Source organism: Eucyclogobius newberryi, unplaced genomic scaffold, assembly GCF_026437365.1.
Source record: "Eucyclogobius newberryi isolate DKJ021-1_F unplaced genomic scaffold, fEucNew1.0.hap1 SCAF_1, whole genome shotgun sequence".
NCBI lineage: Eukaryota > Metazoa > Chordata > Actinopteri > Gobiiformes > Gobiidae > Eucyclogobius > Eucyclogobius newberryi.
In genome coordinates, this window is record NW_027315723.1 from 17,339,749 (window position 1) to 17,360,114 (window position 20,366).

Below are 20,366 nucleotides of genomic sequence, written 5' to 3' on the forward strand. Positions count from 1 at the left end.
TTATTGATTAAATGACTTGAAGCTTCGCTGTTTGAGATGATTTGGTTAATCGATTGAGATTGTGAAGGGCAGAATATATATGAACTAAAACAGTAATAATAATAAAAAATATAGCCGCAAGCGGCAATGATCGGCCCTCGCCACGCCGCCGCCACGCCGCCGCCACGCCGCCGCCACGCCGCAAGAGGAGCCCCAATTGTCCTTTTATTACGCCTACTGCTGAATCTGTGACGCTGTCACATCTTCTCCCCTTTGTTTTACCATCAAAAAGCTATTTTATTTTGAATTCTTGGCAAAATGTGCGGCTTTGCCGCACAGACACCGTGACTCTTTGAATGAAAATGTGGATAACTTTTGATGGTCTTGAAGATGAGTCTCACCAAATTTCAGGTTAATAGGGCTGACGCCCTGGGAGGAGTTTGTGAAAGTCTAAAGTGTAAACATGAAAGGTTTCGGTCATCGTTACGGCAACGCCATAACAATTATGACATGAGTCATTGACTTTTTTGATGGGGATGCTAAAATTGAGTTGTGTGTCAAATTTCATATAATTTCGCAAAACTAAACATTTAACCTCCATATAAAATCTGTAGGGGGCGCTGTGGCGCCAAATGAATTTATTTCACTTCAAGTAGGTTTAGGGCAAAGAGTTTAACAACTGATTCTAATTTGACGCAATTCGGACTTTATCTGCGCAAACGGCAGAAATTTTAAATATGGGAGATTTCTGAAATTCTAGCTACAGTTTGCGGCTTCGCCGCTCAGAGACCGTGAGAGGTATCAATGTAATTTGGATAACTTTTGATGTCCCACTCCTCAGTAGCATTTTCACCAAATTTCAGCTTTTTAGGGCCAACGCCCTGGGAGGAGTTCGTAAAAGTACGACGTTTGGAAAAACTCCGAAGTCATAAGCGGCATAATAGAATATCCCTTACTGATCTACTAGACGTGTGGTCGAATGAGTGCCTTCTGACTGATCGAACCCCCAAAAATGTCCGGAACGATAGTGGGGTATAATTCGAACAGACGTGGAGGACCCGTTAGAGTAGCCAGAAACGAGCTGCCTTCCCTTAGGCCTTGAAACGAGAGAAGAATCATCCTAGTGCAGAGTCCGATGGTCACCTGAAAATATTTAAATGCGGGAGTCTGCTAGTTCTGTGTTTACAAGTGTAAACATGTTCAAATAACATGGGAGGTTTCTGTCATCGCTACGGCTGCGCCATAAGAAATATGACATAGGCCTCTGTAACTTTTGTCATCAGGACACCAAACTAAAATTGTTTGCCAAAGTTCATAACATTTCAGTTGTTCATTCAGTTGTTGCATTACATGTTTAAGTTACTTAGTAATGTGTAATTGTGTGATCACTGTGTGCTGTAGATTTCCCATGAACCTGCCTCTGCCTGGTGCTTTCCTGACAATATTTACTGTTTGTTCCATATAACCACTCCTCGTCTCCAAATATCTGCTGGTCAAGATAAACAGACACAAAAGTCAATGGATTCAATGGAGAACAGGACCTGCCTCGAGTTGTGGACAAAACACTAGATGTAACAGAGTTCAACATGTAATTTACATTGGAACATTTTCAAAGTTTATCATTTCCATAAACAGTGCACCTGTGCCATCACTTATGTGTCTCCTCTGAAGAACTGCAGGACCAGCCAGTAGTTTGGGGAAAATAGACATTTCAAAGAAGACACAGAAATGATCAGACAGAGTAACATCGACCACATTAACATTTGAAATAATAACCCTTTTTGTAAAGTAGAGTGTGCTGTGGGCCCCACCCACAGCACACTCTAGATCTCCTCTAGAGTGTGCTGTGGGTGGGGCCACTCTGCTGTGGGTGGAGCCTCTCACATGCTGAGTAAGACTGAAGGTTTCAAGGACAGCATGAAGCTCTTTAGCGTTTCTGTCACAGATATTATCAACATGCACATTGAAATCACCTGTAATGACCAAACCATCAAAGTCTGTGCTTATGACTGAAAGCATCTCAGTAAAATCATCAATAAAACATTGACAATGCTGGGGAGGTTTGTATAAAACAATGAAGAGAATGGATGGAGACTGTTTTAGCTCCATTTTAAAGGATACATACTCAAATAATGAAAATACCCTAAAAGACGACCTGTGGGTAATTATTTCATCTCTAAAAACTGCAGACACCTCCACTCTTTTTGTTTTCTCGTGTTTCAGATTCAAACTTAAAGTTGGGTGGATTATAAGAAGACTTTAGAAATTAATTAAATCATTCTGAATTAATAATTCAGAATGATTTGTTACATACGGATCTGACATTTACCACTGCAAGTTTCAGACTAGTTTCAGTGGGACTGTTTTCTTTTCACAGCAAATATGAATAAAATTTCTCAGATTGGCTGACTAGAATTTTGTTTTCCCATCTGTGTGTTGCGACTACAGAAATAGCACTTGGGGAGACTGTTTTTACACAGGGCCCTGGGTTGGTTTGATTTTTATGATGACTATAAGTCAGCGCTGAGACCTAGTCCATCCTATCTATGGGAGATACCATGTGAAAGGCGAGGGGGGATGGGAAAAAAACTGAATTGTTAAGTTGTACGTTGTTGAAGTGTAGAAGTGTAAAGTGCCAAGTGTAAAGTAAAGTTCACATTGGCACAAGTACTGAGTGATGAAGTTCAGTCGTCTTTTTATTAGCATTTGATTGATAAAGTTATAAATAGAAGCAAAGAAAGGGGTGCGTTTCATTGGTGCAGCTTCACCTGTCGGCAGCTATGGGTCAGAGAGCAGCATGGCTTGGGCCAACTTCAGATTTACTGGAAATGTAGAAACTCTGATACTTTTGACCATCAAGGATGATGAGGATGAAAGCCCATAGTCCTATGGGCTAAATATGTAGTTCCCCTGTCCCTATTTCTAAATGCATAAATAATATACAATATAATAAACAATGGGCTATTCTTGGAACTGCCAAGCATGTTTGTTGTTCATTGTGTTTTAACATCGTACCCATGAAAAGTAACTTTTCCCATTGGGTTTTACCTATGAAAATTGAAAATTTAATTGTTTTGCACATGCAAAGTTTTTATTTATATATATATATATATATATATATATATAATATATCTATATCTATATCTATATCTATATCTATATCTATCTCATACTGAAAAAAACACGTTACTTTATTACTTTATGCTCATAGTCCTGTCATAAACATTTGAGTCCTTTAGGTCGAACACCTTTATAACCTTATTTATAACCTTTATATATATATAGTAATATATAGTTAATTTCACTTGCGCATGCGCAGATCACACAACACTGCCCGGCCCACGTCACCAGTCGCGGTTACGCACGTTACGCACGCCGCGCCCTCCTCCGCTGCTCGCCCGCCGTAGCTTTCACGCACTGTCCGATCACTCGCTTCCCGTCGACCCGCGCCGACACATCTGCCCCGAACAAGATGCATTTAATCGACTTCGTGTCCGGCTCTTTAGCAGGTAACCGACCACACCGTAATCCTCCGCTTCCGCCCGTGACCACAGCGCGCGGGGGGGCTTTGGTCCGTAGACGCGCTTTGACATCGTAGTTACAGCATGAGGTTGTGTAACAAGACGCGTTTGACCGCTGACCACCGGCACGATGACCACCGGACACTGTTTTAGCCTTAAAGAGCGACATTGTTTTGTACCGTTTCGACGAGTTGTGACCTGTGTTTTAGCTCTTTGGACCTCAGTGGGAGGAATGTAGACTAGAGCTGCACAATACCCATCGCGATGTCTAATATTAGAGTCTAAATTTATTGTAATAACCTGTGAATAATCAATAATAATCAGAACATCGTGAAACTGAGAGTGAAAAAGGCACATTTTGACTTGCAAACCAAAGGGCGCGGATAGAGTGGGCTGTGTCTGAATTTAAAGGTGTGCTATGTCACTTTTCTGACGGTCTCCATGGTGATCATTGCTTTGCCTGGAATGTTCTGCAGTATGGCATCTGTATGTTGTTATAATGCCATTGTTTTGGACATGCAAAATTAGAATATTGAGTGTATCAACATCGATTTTGTGTCTTTTTTTTTATTTAGATTTTTTTAATGCATGCCTTATTTGATATCTCGCTTATATTATTGTGCATCGTCGTATGTTGCACAGAATCACCCTGACAACGGCAATCATTATTTTTTCTGATTCTGGAATATTTAAAAAGTCTAGTGTAAAAAAAAATAACAAAACAAAAAAAAACAAGATATACATTTTTGTCACTCCTAAATCAAACTAATCTATATATTTTATCAGTTTAATTACAGGTGTTTTCTTACTGCGCCTCTACGCGGATCGGTCCCGCACGGCGTGGTCGCGCGATCCCGCACGGCGTGGTCGCACGGTCCCGTACACGTACGTCGTGGCCGCGCGATCCCGCACGCCGTGGCCGTGGTCGCGCGATCTACGACCAAGTTACGACGTATTCAGAGTTCCGAGCGCGCAGAGGTTCGAGTCCGGCCCGTATTGTGCAGCTCTAGCGGGCGGGACGCAGTATATTCTGGAATAATGGTGATTTATCCCCAGAGTTCCCAGAATCCATGCCAAGCCGCATGGAGGTGGACAAAAAATGTTACCTTAAATTTGTCCACTCTCCGCACTTAACACAGTGGTAAGTGAGTATATAGTTTTATAGCTGAACATGAAAGAAAAAAAAGAAAAAAAAACGCCGAAAAGTTGCGTTCACGTGAGCTGACGTGTTTGCTTTTCTCTTCTCAGGAGCTTGTGGGATGGCTGTAGGATATCCACTCGACACGGTTAAGGTACTTATAGTTTGAAGTACTTAAACCAGGGGTGTCCAAACTTTTTCCACCAAGGGCCGCATTTTGAAACTTATACGGGGCAGAGGGCCACAAACAACTTGACAATGTCGAATTTGTTGAAGTGAATCATTCAAAATTTTGCATTTGACATAATTGCGATGAGCCTCCACACCTTTAATAAGACCTAGAACATTCATATTAGGTTTGTATAACATCAATATGCCTGAATTTTCCCAATTTCACAGTAAAAAGTACTAGTTTTTGTTGTTTGGGCCGACATAGCCGGAAGCTGGAGGGCCAACAAAAATTGGTATGAGGGCCGCATTTGGCCCCCGGGCCCTAGTTTGGACATGCCTGGCTTAAACAAACGCATACCACGGGAAATACTGACAAAAATGAATATCTCAGTAATTACCGTATTTTCCGAACTACAAGCGAAACAAACGTGTACCGCCCAAAAAAGGCTTCGAGGTCAGTAAACACAACCAGAATTCATCCATATATAAGGCGCTCTGCAGTTTTTAGAGAAGATTAAAGGCTTTTAAGTGCGCCTTATAGTACGGAAAATACGGCATATTCAGACGATATTTTCGGGAATGTGCTAAAATGTGCCTTTTGATGTCATAAATATCGCTCAAAAAGTGAATGGATCGTAAAATAAATTGCAAAAGTGCAGAAATATCACTTTATAGTCTTGTAATTTTGCCACTTTTTTGGGAATTTGCACTTAAACCGAAATAAATCAAGTTGTTGATTAAATATCGAAGATTTCTAGCGTTTTATGCTTTACGTCGCACGAGATGTCGGGACAAAGCGCGACTCCGCCTACGACGAGTGGCAACGCGAGATGTCAATGTGTCGAATGTGTTTCCAGACAAAAATTCAAGAAATTCTGAAATTCAAGGTGAAATTCAATGGGTTTATTTCCTTTTCCCCCTGCGTCTGTTCGTCTGTAGGTCCGGATTCAAACCCAGAAGCAGTTCACAGGGATCTGGCAATGCGCTACCACCACGTTTTCAAAGGAAGGGGTGAGTGAAAGAGCGAAGCGGCTCCGCCCGTCCGACCGGTTTAACGAACAAAGAGGGATTCTTAGGAAGACTCGGAAGTGACTCGCGGCGAAAGAATGCCCCACGAGCGTTTGTCACACTCACGGGCCGATTACAGCTCCGTTATATCAGAAGCAGAATCAGAAAAGGCTTATTTCCTTTACTAACCCTAATGACTCAAAAAGAAAAATAATTTAAATCTGCTATAGGATAAAAATAAAATAAGTGTTCTCTGTCTTTGTGATTATTTGTTTGCTCCTGCTCCTGCTTAAAGATGCACTGTGTAACTTTTTTGGTGGAATTTGTAGTTCTGAGCAATATAACCAAATTGTATAACATTTTAAAATAATAATAATATAATTAAATCAACTCCAGTTTGTGATTACTGTACATTTTATTTTCTAAACAATTTAATATTACTTTCAGTATCAATTTTCTGAATTTAAAGGCACGTTTTTTTTTTAGCCGCACATTTAAAAAAAAAAAAAACACAAAATTGACTTTACATCAAAACGTTGTGTGTTTATTCCACAGTACAGTGATCCCTCGCTATAACGCGGTTCACTTTCGCGGTCTCGCTGCTTCACGGATTTTCATCATGCATTGTGTTCTGCATTCTGATTGGCTAAACAGTCTCTCCGCGTCTTCTCTACCTGTGTGTCAATCACGTTATGGATTATTATGTACACGTACGTAAAACCGCTTGCCAAATTGAAGTTTGCGAGGCCGGTGAGAGCGCGCGCGTGAGCTTCAATGTTTTATGGAGTATTTCATTGTATAATAACTGTAAAAAAATAAAGGTTTCTACTTCACAGATTTCGCCTATTGCGGGTTCGTTTTGGAACGTAACCCCCCGCGATAAACGAGGGTTCACTGTATGGTATTAAACGTATCTTTCTGAATGGAGAATGATTCAACTGACTTTCCACCGCCTAAAAGTTACATAATAATACAGAATTTTAACCATTGCCATTTTGCAGAAAAAATAGTAATTAAGAAATCCACCAAAGTCTGAGGCTGAACTTCTCGTTTCTCGTACAAGGTTCCGTCGCGTTTGCTTTTACGCACTTTTAACTTTTTCTTCAGTTTTTGAATAGAAAAGACAGGACAGACAAAAAACACATATTGTCTAAAGTAAAAGTCCTGCTTGGTCCAAAGTCTTTCAAACGTGTCGATTTTGCTGTTAGACGTCTCCAAAGGTCAATGTTTAACCTTTGTTGGCTGTGCACGTGTTGCTCTTTCGAGTTGGACGACTGACAGTAAAACTCTTAACCGTCAAAGAGCTTCGACATTAGCAATAAAGTGACAAATTGTCTCCACAACAGCCAGAGGGCGTCTGTAGTGGTCCGAGCCAGGGCCGGCCCAAGCCTTCAGGGGGCCCTAAGCGAAAACATTTTTGGGGGCCCCTCACCACGTCATCAGAATCAGTTTTATTGCCATTGTCAGTAAACAATTCACATATGGGAACTTTCTTCAACGCTAACAAAGCGCACCAAAACTCCAGGGCATCTGTTTGACAGTTAGTTTATTCTCAACACCTCACAAACTCAAATATTGCTAACTTAAATCCCACAATGCAACTTGGTATTCCGCTGACATCACCTCTACTCCCTGTACAAATAATACGTCCCAGATATGTTTTTGTGCGTATTTGTGGGCGTTAAGGGTCGACAGCCACATTAGCTTAAATTAATGAACAGGGGGGTCTGGGGGCCCTCCCCCAGAAATTTTCAGACCTTTTTTGGGTCTTCTGGTGCATTTTAATGTGGTCCAGCCGGCTAAAGTAAGAGTAAAATGTTGAGGTTGTAATGCTATAAAATGATGATGTGATGAAACTGTGCCAGGAGAAAATGACTAAAGCCAGTTATTAATACATTAGTGTACTTAATTACTCAATACAATATTGGCTATGAAAAATAATGATGGTCAAATTGATTAATTTTAACTGAAAATGTAAAAGTAATAGTTATCCTTACTAATTTATCTTTTACAGCTCCCAACTGTTCCTTCTTGCCAAAGTGACAAAAGAAGTTATATTAAATTAAACAAATGGCATAAGCATTGCTTGATTAACAATTAACACTGATAAAACAGTGCAAAAATGTTATTCCCAGAGAATGAACAGAACTAGAAGTGAAGGTCCAAACCTAGCTTTAGTGAAGAGACTGTTTCTGCAACTTTGCCACTTTTGTATAAAAATATATAGTATTATTCTATAACAGACGTAATCATAATATGTCTGGTTATTTTTCACTATCAATTTATTATAATTTATAACAAATAGTCTAATGATGCTTTTTAAATAAATTGAAATGTTTTATTGCTCTATTAAAAGTGAATTACAATATAAATGTTTGTTCTGATCAGAACATCACACACTGGACTCCTGCATGAAACAATGCTGCGATGTGATTGGCTGATGGACCTTACACGCATAAACCTTCACGTTCCTCTCATTCCACTTAAGAAGTCAAAGTAAAACAGACATCACGAGTCACGATTGATAGAGGGACGCAAACTCAAACCCGCTCATCTCTGACTGAGGCTGCACAGGGACAGGGGCCCGGGACAGGGGCCCGGGACAGGGGCCCGGGACAGGGGCCCGGGACAGGGGCCCGGGACAGGGGCCGCACACTGTTCACTCCAAAGTCTCACGTCAGAGGTTCTGGACGAGACGGCGCTCGTCCGGACCGGATCTCCGCCTCTTAGTGACCCGGGGCATAGAGGCCCCTCACCGGCCTCACCTGCAGCTAACACTCCCGGGCTGGTGTAAATGTTAAGCTTATTATCTTTCATTCAGACATATTATTATGCGCGGGGCAGAGCTCTCGTCTCCTCCAGCCTGAGCGAACTAACGTGACAGAATCGTGTTGTTTCAAACAGCAGCATTAAGAGAAGTTCAATACCTGGAGAGTGTTGTTGAGTTTGCAGTTTCTTTACATCGTCAAGAAGTTTCTTCTTTCGTTTTTCGGCATCGGGGGGATATATTCCTCTGGACATGAGGACCACGCAGGGACCATGTTCTGTTGTGTTTATGTTTTGCTCTCGTTCTGCTCGCGCATAATGCAGTTGCCCAATCAGCGCAGGTTTGGTGTCTTGGTTGCCAGATTGTCATTACAAATAAATGCGGTTTGTGCCTTTACATGTTACCACTGTGTGCGCTGCTGCGCCAGCAGCGCTACTACACTAGTGGCGCACGCTGCGCTTGCACTTCTCATAAGACGGGTTGCCAGATTGGGGGCCCTATTAACGCCTCGGGGCCCTACGCGGCTGCTTAGTTCGCTTATAGGCTGGGCCGGCCCTGGTCCGAGCGCATTCCAGAGGCCAGAGCGCTAATGCTAACAATAACTAGCATACTAATCCATCAATCAAACGTCATTTATCGTCACTTTACAGTGCGTGAAAAACATGCCCACTTTCCACCCAACCGCACGCACGCACACACACACACACACACACACACACACACACACACACACACACACACACACACACACACACACACACACACACACACACACACACACACACACACACACACACACACTAAAATGCAGATGAACCAGTTGAGGAAGCACCATCAGAAGAGCCGTATGCTCCAGGATACCGGACAAACTAACAGCGCCTTACTTCCTGGACGGACAATAAAAACACTTTTGACCCAAAGAGCTGATCGTACAAACGTATCACATAATCAGCTCTCTTTGCTCATTCACACACTATGATCTCACGGCACGAGTAAGTCTGCCTCTTCTTGCGTATGCCAGCGACGCATCGACATCGTTGCGGATTCAGATTAGATTATATCTGTGTCGTGAGCAAGACAGATTTGACATGTGTCCAGCCCCGTACGAGAAGCACGCGCTCACGCAACTGTCCTCGCAGGTGTCCGGGTTCTACAAAGGCATGGCGCTCCCCGTCACCACCATCGCCTTGACCTCCTCCGTAACGTTCGGCGTGTACAGGAACTTTCTCCACTGCCTGAGCCAGCTGAGAGGCGGAGGCCCCAACACCCGACCGGACGTGGCGATGGCGGGCATGGCAGGGGGCATCGCGCAGGTAACTATATTCTACTCACCGGCTGCGAGAGGAGACTTGAGCTGGCTCCTCCCCTGTTGGGGTCAGTGGGTGTGTTGTGAAGCTCTGTGAAAGCCGTACGGTCAGCCAAACGCGAGCAGTTTGTCTCCTCTAAAAACGTGCATCGCGATCAACAGGAGAATTCTTCGTGGGCCCGGCAGCTGCAGTACATCGAAGTGGCCACCGTTCAAACCAAACGTGTGGCCCGAGGGGCAGGGTCTTGTCCAGTTGTTAGGTCATTATTGAATATTTGTAGTGTTTTTTAGTACCATTTCTTTTGTGTGACACTCAAAATCGCTTCACATGTCTTGACCACAGGCTCTGGACGCCTCGCGTTGATGTCATTAGTTGTGCTTTTGCGTTAATGAATGTAAAAAGAGCAACTGTTGGACATGTTCACGCTTTTTTACGTTTGTGTCTCTTCCGCTGTTACTTTTACGGCGCACTTCCTGTTGATCCAGAGCTGCACAGTACGTCTTTGCGGTCATCAAATCTCAAAAGCTTCAATTCATTAGATAAAAGAAAGTCCTCTGCAAAGAACAACATATTCTGTTTTGTTGTATACACTGCCCTCTATGGGTGCGGAGGGTTTTTTTCCGCTGCAGGTCCAATGGCCACTAGGGCGACCCGCGGCAGGTTTGAGCAGCAAAATCCTGTCCAGATCATTGAACAAAAACAAACTTGTCTGTAATTCATCTTGTATTAGTTCATCTTCTGCTCCCGGAGGTGTTTGCGATATGAAGAGAATCGTACGTTTTAATCACAAACTCACTCTGCGACCGAGATTGCACAAAATCGGACACTGCTGGATAGAAAACACGCTCATATTTGGCTGCAAAGACTGGGGTTTCATGCATTTCAGAACGTGTTTGCAGAGGCCTTTTACACACATATTTACCATATTTTCCGGACTATAAGGCGCACCTTTTTTCATAGTTTGGGCCGGGGTGCAACTTATACTTATATTTATACTTATATACTTGTATGTGATATTATTTGTTATTTTAACACTTGCAACCGCATTTCATACTCCAGTATATCCGGCAGTTTTCTATTTGCTTTTTACCTGTGAATGTTTGTTGAGCAGTTGACAAACCGCTCTCTCTCTCCCCCAGACTTCGGTCATGGCCCCGGGGGACTTGGTGAAGGTGCGGCTGCAGTGTCAGACCGAGGCTAAACGCAGGGGGCCGGTCAAACCCAAGTACAGGGGCCCGATCCACTGTCTGCTCAGCATCGTGAAGGAGGAGGGCGTCCGGGGCCTTTACAGGGGAGCGCTGCCCCTGATGCTGCGGGACGGACCCTCGTATGCCACGTACTTCACTGTGTACTCGTCCATCCGCGGCGCGCTGGCGGACAAGGACAAGGCGGGGCCAGGTAAATGCTGCGGGCGTGTCATAGAACTCACAATTTAAACACAATTAAAAACACTGATAAAAAAAACAATGATTAAATTCACCAGCGTTCGAAACAATTATCCAATTCATCAATACAATTATCACATAAACATACCAAAGCTCTAACATGCAGTACTAAATAAACGCATTTAAATCCATTATCGTCCTTTGCCTCGATGTCTGTTCATTATAATCCGTACGTCCTTAAATATTCACAGAGAGTCGCTACATTAATTAACGATCTCATCAACAACACGGCTTCATTAGAGGAAACACAGTTCATCCACAGCTCAATCATCAGAGTTTACAGCACATATTAAAGGGCTTCATGTGGACTCTGTGGTTTCATGGGACAAAGTGAGGACGTTGGAGCTCTGTTTTAGCCCGACTGGACGTGTGTTCCGCAGTTTTTTGGCAGTAGGAGAAAGCAGATTGTCCCATCACGGGGAATGGTCAAATCAGAATTGACAGATGACCGGGATGTTGGAGTCGTCTGCTCTGAACGAAGACTCTTAAGCTGGGGGCGGAGCTGTAGGTGGGCGGAGCTGAGGGTGGGCGGAGCTGCAGGCGCATTTCAGAATACACGATCATATTTTCAAAGTTTAACATGTTGTGTCTTTTCAATATATTTCAGTGATGATAGTTGAATGTTTTTTTTTGGAATCACAATTAAATATTGTCATTGCGACCAGCAGGTTATGCAATATAGATAAGAGAAAAAAAGCCTTAAGAGTATTTAACGACTTCCGAATATGTCTAAAGTCTTTTTGTTTGGATATTTAATATGTAGATCAAAGGTCAGCGTCGAGTCCAAACACAAACCTTGAACATTACCGATTTCTTGTCCTTGAACACTGAGTTTTGGGCCACAGATTTGCTTCTTATTAAAATAAATTGTTACAGTTTTTTTTAGTGTTAAGAGTGCGGCATGAATCTTAACATTATTATTATTATTATAAGTTCATCAGTCACTTTTATCACATTTCCCCCATGGGTCTATATAGTACATCTGTATTTCCACAAGCAGCAGATAAGTCATTGATGTTCAGGCAAAACAACTGCGGCCCCAAAACTGACCCCTGTGGTATCCCTATAACGATAACAATGATTTATTGTCATTATGTACACACTGCCATCGATCAGCGAGATACGACTGCATCCATTTGAAGACGTTTTCAGACAGATCAAACTGTGTTCTCAGGTCCGAGCACACCGCTGCAGCCACTTGCCCTTTATACAAGTCATTTTTAATCTCTTCTATGAAATGTCAACATATGGATCAGTTCCTAAACCCAATTTGCACTGGGCAGAGCAGACCTTTGCTCCTCAGATGTGCCCCAAGTTGTTTTACCACAGTTTACAGTGACCTCAGAGGCAGCAGGCAAAGGTCTTAGAGGCCTGTGGTTGCTGACTTCTTTCTTGTCACCACTCGTATGCATTTGTAATACTATTGCGGTTTTTCAGGCTGCGTAGGGAATCTATTTTCTTCCAACGATTGATTAGTGATGGAGGTTATTGGACAACTAGTCAAATAGTCTTTATATTGTTTGAACATGGCATTATTGAGCCCCCAATCATCTTCGGCCTTAGAGTCGGACAGGGACGTGTTTAAGGCCTTGGAAATCCCTCAACATAATAATCAAGGGTATAAGTAGCATTCAGCTTCTTTTGGCGTTCCAGGCATGAATCGATAAAGTAACTGCCACATCTAAACTGTCTCGTCAGATTTACAAAGTTTGTTTCACTTGTTTTGCGGTCGTAAGGTGTCGTGTTGGTTTAGACACCAACGGACCAATGCGTTTATCAGATTGGTTCATCCGCCTGTCGATCACGCCCTTCAGGCTTTTAGATAGGATTTGAAAACACCCTGTCCAAATAATTTTGTCCGGGGGTACGGGGGCCGACTAGGCAAAAAAACGAGTAGCTTCGGCATTCTCCGGACAACGGCTCAGCAGCCAATCAGAGCTAAGCACACAAATTTCGGCGACCAATCAGCGCACAGCATGCACATTTTCACTTGTAAACAGTCAACTGTAATGGCGGACTATTGTCAAATGCATCCCGGCCCGATTTAATGATAATATTCCCTTTTTTTTCTAAGTTTTATTAATAAAATGGCCGTCCCTGCACTCGAAAATGCCCGTCCACATTTCAAAATACCCCGCCCAAAGTACGGGAATACGGCCCTCTATCTAAAAGCCTGACCAAAATAAAAGTATTTTAAAGTACTTTCAAAGCGTGCGTTCTTGGCTGGTCTGGCAAGTTTAACGTACTCCATGGCCAATGTTCTGAAGTCCTGCAGACGATGGGCCAGAAGCCATGCAGCGTCTTATTCTCAAATTCAAAAATCAAATTCTATTCTACAGATTGTTGTACTTGACGCATGTGCTGCACTCAACATCATGACTTCATAATTAAAAGCTTCTCTTGTCTGTGTTTAGACTGGGGCGTGGTGATGCTCGCCGGAGGAGTCGCCGGCGCCACCGCGTGGGCCTTTGGGACCCCCATGGACGTGATCAAGGCCCGGATACAGATGGACGGCGCGAGGGACGTCAAGCGGTACACGGGCTTCCTGCACTGCGTCCGTGAGACCGTCCGCACGGAGGGGGCGCAGGTCTTCTACCGCAGCCTTGGGATCAACTGCCTGCGCGCGTTCCCCTCCAACATGGTGGTGTTCATGACCTACGAGCTCCTCACCGACTTCCTGAAAGTGCCACCGCAGCCGGAGGACATCCCCTACGTGGTGATGGACTGACCAAACCCGAACGAACGAACGAACGCACGCCGCAACTCCAACTCCAATTTGCAATTCAGAACTCGATGTCGTACGAACGGTGGGAAACGGCCGGAAACGGAGATTGAGATTGCGTCGGCCGCGTCTCGGCCGCGTCCCGGTCACGTCCCGGTCACGTCTCCGTCACACGTCTCCGTCACACATCCCGGTCAGGTCTCGGTCTCGTCTCAGTCGCGTCTCGGTCACGTCCCGGTCACGTCTCCGTCACACGTCTCCGTCTCGTCTCGGTCGCATCTTGGTCACGTCTCGGTCTCGTCTCAGTCACGAAACAGCGTTTCGTTTAGCTGTTCGATAATGTTAAGACAACTTTTATCCGTCCGACTGGTGCGAAATGTCAGCGTCGTAACAGAAAAGTATAAACAGCAATTAAATAACAAAATATTCTAAATTAAAATTAGCCCTTTAAAACCAAAAAAATATACATTTCAGTAAAATACCAAATTATTAATTGAATACCATTTTAAATAAATACTTTATAGAATACAATTAAATATAAAAAGGGATATTTAAGCTACGACTTCCAAACACTATCTACATCATCAAATCTAAACTAGGTCCAAGACTTGACGTTTCTCTGACTAAATTTGGGCTGAACCAGGTCTAAAATGGGACTTTACGCTTGTTTTTCTAGTTCTAAACAAGCACAGAACCAAAGGACAACAGAAGAATCCATATGACACCAACAAACCATCACTTTTAATCGCTTTTAATCAGTTCTCAACGGTTAGTTTAAGACGTTCTGTCACATTATCATTTATCATATCGTGTTGGTAAAGCTGCTGGCTGTAAAAGAACCGTAAAACTACATATTTGTGTTCGAGAATAAGCCCGCAGCGATCGCAATACCTACCTTTTGCCACTAGAGGGCGTCAGCGGACTGTTCAAAGTGTTGCTGGACACAAAAACACAACGTAGAACTGTTCGAGATGACTTAAAAAAAGGACTTTCTAATGCTCTGCCCGTTTAAAGGAAACACGTTGTGCTAATTTGACTCCAATCGTTTCCCTCATCAGTATTTTGATCGACACAAATGTACAATAACGTTACAGCAACGTAAACAAAAGCCTGCTGCTCGTTACAGTGAAATGCAGCAAAGCCCGTGGACCCGTCGCTCTTATAAGTCGATTTAAAAGTTCAATAATGCCGTTTACAAGCAACTAAATGTAATATAACGATGTGCGCATGTGATAGTTTGTTACTAAAGGCCAAGGTGAATGCATCATATGTCTTCTTTAATGTGAATTTAACTCCTCAGGCAGATAAGACGCATTAGAAACGGTGAAATAAGTCGTGTTTGGAATGTTGGAATGTAACTGTGTCCCACAATGCCACACAAACAGGTTTATTTATATTAAATAGAAACCCGGGACTCGCAGGCGATGGAGCGCTAGACGGCGTGGCTCTGGTTTCGGTGGGAAAACTATGAAAACCTGCACAAAGATCCACGTTCGGAATGATATCTTTGACTGGATTTGACTTTGTTCGTCTCCTTTTTTTTCATCGGAATAATCGTGACTATTCGGACTTTTAAGATCGTAACTGTATTGTCGTTACTTGGACAGTACGGACTCTAAAACACAAAGACAACACCTTATGAGCTATTGTTATTGCCCGCTCGATGGCGGACGGCTTTCGACGGCGGTCGCGCAGGTGGCGAGAGCTACCGTCGCCGGCTTTAATTGTACTTAGTCTTTTTCAGTTGCTATTATTCAACCTTTATTTGGTTGTCGAAAATCCCCCCAAAAACTGTAGAAATAATAATTTGACCAGTCGACTTAAATAATCATCAGGGTGAATAAATGTCTAAATATCTATATGTTATGTGACTAAATTTGGCGATACAGTATCGATATCGCGGCCCTGTGTGATTACCGCGACGCTATCGTACAACGAGCCGCGTATCGGATATCATATCAAACAGCACGCGACCCTGCGATCCCCGGCTCGACAAATGTACTTTTAAAAACATACTATAAAACAGAGAAACGTATGAAGTCAAATCTACTTAGTGTTTATTCTGGGGGATTTTCTGTTGTTGTTGTTGTTGTTGTTGTTGTTGTTACTTCCTTCAAGCTGCACAGACTGTAACTTTATCCGTGGAGGATCTGCCCCCTGCTGGTCGCCGTGGAGCTGGAACGCGTCTCGCCCGCTCGCTCGCTGGTTGAAACACCGCTGCGGTCCGTGCGCAGACTCTTGCCTTGTCGTTACTGCTGCGTGTACAGTTATTTTGTGGTCAAAGTTTATCAGAAGAAATATATTTATATCTAAAGCGAGATGCGCTGGGAAGGGATCTTAGCGCTCTGGGAAATTATATTATTTATTTAACGGCGGTAACTGTTTTATTCAGTATGTTTTATCAGATTTAAATGATATATATCTCTGTAGTCACTTTAAACGGTCTCAGAATGCTGTATTTTGCTCATAAATGACGATGTGTGGTGCTTTGAATATCTATATCCACAAACTCCAAATGAAAACACTGGCATTGAAGATAAAACGGTTTAAATGCAAAAAATTAAGCAAAAAAATCATATTAATCAATGTATTTTAAGGGAAACTGTTGGGTTTTTAAATAATTATTTCAATACTTAACTTTTTTTTTTTCTTTTTTTTTCTTTTCGCCCTTTTAATTTTCTTTCTTGCATTTGCTTTCTTTGTCAAAAACCCGCACAATCGGAGAGAAATCAGATTACCGGTACTGGACTGTTCACAAGACATTTCTGTAATCTGATAACTCCAGATCCAAATCCGATCGTGATCAGATTTGCTGCTGTGCGCGTAAAGAGAGATTCAGTGCACAAAGCATTCAATATCGTTACTTCTCTCAGTTTTTGTCGATTTTAAAGAAAAAAATATATAATTATCAGATCATAATTTGTTTTCAATGCCAAGGTTATGCTTTTGTTGATTTACTGTTTACTGTATTTTCTGTTGGCGTCAGACAGGTCAAATGCCACGGAACACTTCCATAACACGTCTTCCATTTTGCTGTAACGTTGATTTTTAATTATTATTATCTTACAGCTCTTAAAGTCGTTTACTTTTACAACATGTTGGGCTCGTCGTCCAGTTAACTTGCACATATAATTAACTGTCTGAATCCTGCCTTAAGATTGTCTTGTTCTGTTACTTTTGTTTGAATAATAATCTATTTCTGTGTGAAAGTGATATTTATCAGCCGTACAGCGCCACGATGAACCCTTTACAGTCAATAAATATTTTTGGTATTGTTTATGGCTGGTGAAGTCTTTACTCGATGTTCTTGTACTAAATATATGTTCAGAATACTTTTGAGTAAGTCTATTCTGGTACAGTTCAGATAATACAGTTACTACATGACACAAACTAAACTGCTGATTTTATCAGAAGAAGGTTAGAAAACGCTCTCTAAACTTAAAGCCTCAGTGCGTACAGCTTTAGCCATAAAAAAGTACTAAAATAATATGTTTTTGTGTTTATTCCATTGAAAAACATGTGTCCTCACAGTGAGCTCCACAAACCTGACTCGTACGTGGCCTGGAGGAGGAGCCTCCTGCTTGTTTCCATGGTTCCTTTGGCTGAATTGTTCCACACTGTAGCATAAAAATCGCCATGGAGAATGTTCATGGTTTTAACTTGTATTTCCATGGAATCCTCCAGAAAGTTACATACTGTTGCTTTAACTGGGAAAGCGCTGAAAGGTCAGTACTCCAGATCAGAGCCAGAGTCTTGCTCTTGCTCAGGGTCTTGCTCAGGGTCTTGCTCAGGGTCTTGGTCAGGGTCTTGCTCAGGGTCTTGCTCAGGGTCTTGCTCAGGGTCTTGCTCAGGGTCTTGGTCAGGGTCTTGCTCAGGGTCTTGCTCAGGGTCTTGCTCAGGGTCTTGGTCAGGGTCTTGCTCAGGGTCTTGGTCAGGGTCTTGGTCAGGGTCTTGGTCAGAGTCTTGGCCTTTTGAACATTTACGCATCTTACGCCTTGCTTTCCAAAATAATCCTCTGTAGTATATTTTTTGCATATATTCTTTGTAAATACATGAATCTCAGCAATATTTCATGTTTCGTCTCTCATTATCTTCAAAGACGAAGTATTTAGGTCTCTTTTTCTTTGAACTCTTTCTTACTTCTTACTTGGCTTCTCCCTCTCGCAGTGAGGCGTGAGAGATTTAGATTTTCTCGTGTTGACGGCCTTCACAATAAAACGCGTGAGGATAATTGACGTGCCCTAGTCACATGTGTGACTGACTCATGCTTCGCCCGAGAATCATAAAAGAGTCGTTACAAAGCGCTGCACAGTACGGCGCTTAATTGGCTTTGGAACAGCAGCTTTCCCAGGCCACAGCCCAGGGGTCAAGCCAGGTTAGAGCCAGGTCAGAGCAAGATTACAGCAGCAGCAGCAGTAATATTAGTAGGAGTAGTAGTAATAGTAGTAGTAGTGCATTCTTGGGATTAGTATTTTACCTTTTCTAACTTAAAATAATGAGTAATCTCTACCAGAGAGTAAAAAAAGTACAAGAGAAACACAAGTAGACATGCACTAAAATATAAGTTTTATGCATTAACTGTGAGCAGGGTCGCTTCTCCACAGACCTGACCTTCAACTTGTCCTCACCTGCTCGTTTCCATAGAGCTGTACGTTTAATGCCATACTGTGCAACCGTTCAAATACGGCGGCGAGAGGGTTAGAGCCCTTGTCTACCAACTGGAAGGTCAGAAGTTCGACCGGTGCTTGGACCAAGGCCCACCCGCGTTGCCTGTATGAACGTGACGAGCGATCGCGGTCAGAGGATTGGCAGCCTTGCTTCCGTCAGTCTACCCCAGGGCCGCTGTGGCTACGATAGTCGCGTGGAGTGGCTTCGAGTGGATTCACTGGTCTCACTGTGGCACTTCTACATGACTTTCCCAGTGCCATCTGGCTGTACTTCTCCGGTCTCACTGAACTGCTTCGTGGAGGACTTCGAGGTCATCCCGGGTGACTCTTACGTACTCTCATAAAACGAGAACAAACACTTAACCCTCGCAACGAAAAACACAAAAAAGAAGTGTATTTTGACGTGGGCTTTTGTTGCTCCGCCTCTCGCAGTCGGGGCCCTCACACTTGCGGAACATTAGACGCTGCTAATTAACACACAATGGCTTTTGATCTACAAGGGAAAACAATTTGGCATCTGACTCCAAACTGCTAGCGCGTAATAACCTTTTTCCCCCCTACAATGGCATCTGCCTGGTGAAGTTCTAGGAATAGCATCTGTTACTGCAAAGTCACAAACCCCCTTTTGTTAGTTGCTTTTAATTAAGTCCGTGCCTGTTTTTCCCCCCATTCTTATGCAAGCACGGCCCGCGATTACGCAAGTGGGGCCCAATTGAATGAAAAGCTGGCGTAGAGCTGGGCCGTCACGCAGAGTAAACGTGAGCCCCGTGCGCGCGCAGTTTAAGAGCAGTTATGGTTCGTGGAAGTGAGAAGCAGGGATTTCTGAGTAGTGCAAAGACGAGGATCAAGAAACAGTTTGTACCGAGAATGTTCACGAGGGGCAATATTTACTCAGAATCACACATAAAGACTATTTGCAACCGTGGGCAGTTCAGTATTCATCTAATTCATTTATATTTTTACATTTTGTTGTCGTTGCAGCAGTGCTTTCTGGAACTACTGTCACTCATTTGGTGCAGCAGTTTCGATCCAATCCAAATTTAAACACATGATTTTCCTCATGTGGCACAATCTTTTTTATTTTGCACGATCTAGTTTGCAAGATTAGATATATACACATATTGAATTAGAGAGCATGTTCTTGTGTAATCAGGGTCCAATAACAATCCAAAATAAACAACCAAATTACTAGAAGCCTTGTAAAAGGTCAAATCTGTCCAATGACCTCATCCGTGTGGAACACTTGGCGCTCTGTCACATGAAGTGCAGTACTCTCTCCAAACACTTTCCTGTAGCACAAACCCTGATGTTCCTTCTCCAGTGACTGTCAGCCAATCAAACCTCTGCAGCAGATACAGTGGGTCCAATGTCTGATCGTCGTTACAAATGTAGTTCAGTCACGTTCAGAGCGACGCCACGACATCCACATGAGAGAATCCTCTGCATTTGACCCATCCTTCAATGCCACACATCTTGACCCAGGTTCTGGTCAGTGCTTGAAGAACAGTTCTGCTCGTCAATGCAAGATCTCAGAAGCTAAACAGGGCGGGGCCTGGGCTCTTGGGCTCGAGGCTGTTGTGTCCTAAGGCAAGACACCTCTGTGTGAGTGATTGTAGTGCTGGGAGGGTCTGCCCCATGTGC

At 43.1% G+C, this 20,366-nt stretch overlaps 1 protein-coding gene across 3 annotated transcripts; it reads left to right on the forward strand.

Moving 5' to 3' along the window:
• Nucleotides 1-3,377: 3,377 nt before the first annotated feature.
• slc25a47a (solute carrier family 25 member 47a) lies at nucleotides 3,378-17,337 on the forward strand. Of its 3 annotated transcripts, XM_072439855.1 has the most exons (7): nucleotides 3,402-3,488; nucleotides 4,557-4,641; nucleotides 4,749-4,792; nucleotides 5,749-5,820; nucleotides 9,724-9,897; nucleotides 11,031-11,289; nucleotides 13,751-17,337. In XM_072439855.1, the coding sequence occupies exons 3-7, from the start codon at nucleotides 4,760-4,762 to the stop codon at nucleotides 14,062-14,064; spliced, it is 852 nt and encodes a 283-aa protein (XP_072295956.1). In that variant the 5' UTR covers nucleotides 3,402-3,488; nucleotides 4,557-4,641; nucleotides 4,749-4,759; the 3' UTR covers nucleotides 14,065-17,337. The 3 variants fall into 3 exon arrangements, with proteins under 3 accessions (XP_072295939.1, XP_072295956.1, XP_072295947.1); XM_072439838.1 differs by lacking the exon at nucleotides 4,557-4,641 and having other exon boundaries at nucleotides 3,378-3,488; XM_072439846.1 differs by lacking the exon at nucleotides 3,402-3,488 and having other exon boundaries at nucleotides 4,500-4,641.
• The last annotated feature ends 3,029 nt before the right edge of the window (nucleotides 17,338-20,366 follow it).

Bases quoted from the DNA above. Each gene is read 5' to 3' on its own strand.
- slc25a47a (XM_072439838.1), top strand. From the start codon at position 3,452: ATGCATTTAATCGACTTCGTGTCCGGCTCTTTAGCAG. The intron at 3,489-4,748 runs GTAACCGACCAC...TTCTCTTCTCAG, and splicing joins CGTGTCCGGCTCTTTAGCAG to GAGCTTGTGGGATGGCTGTA. The intron at 4,793-5,748 runs GTACTTATAGTT...GTTCGTCTGTAG, and splicing joins ATCCACTCGACACGGTTAAG to GTCCGGATTCAAACCCAGAA.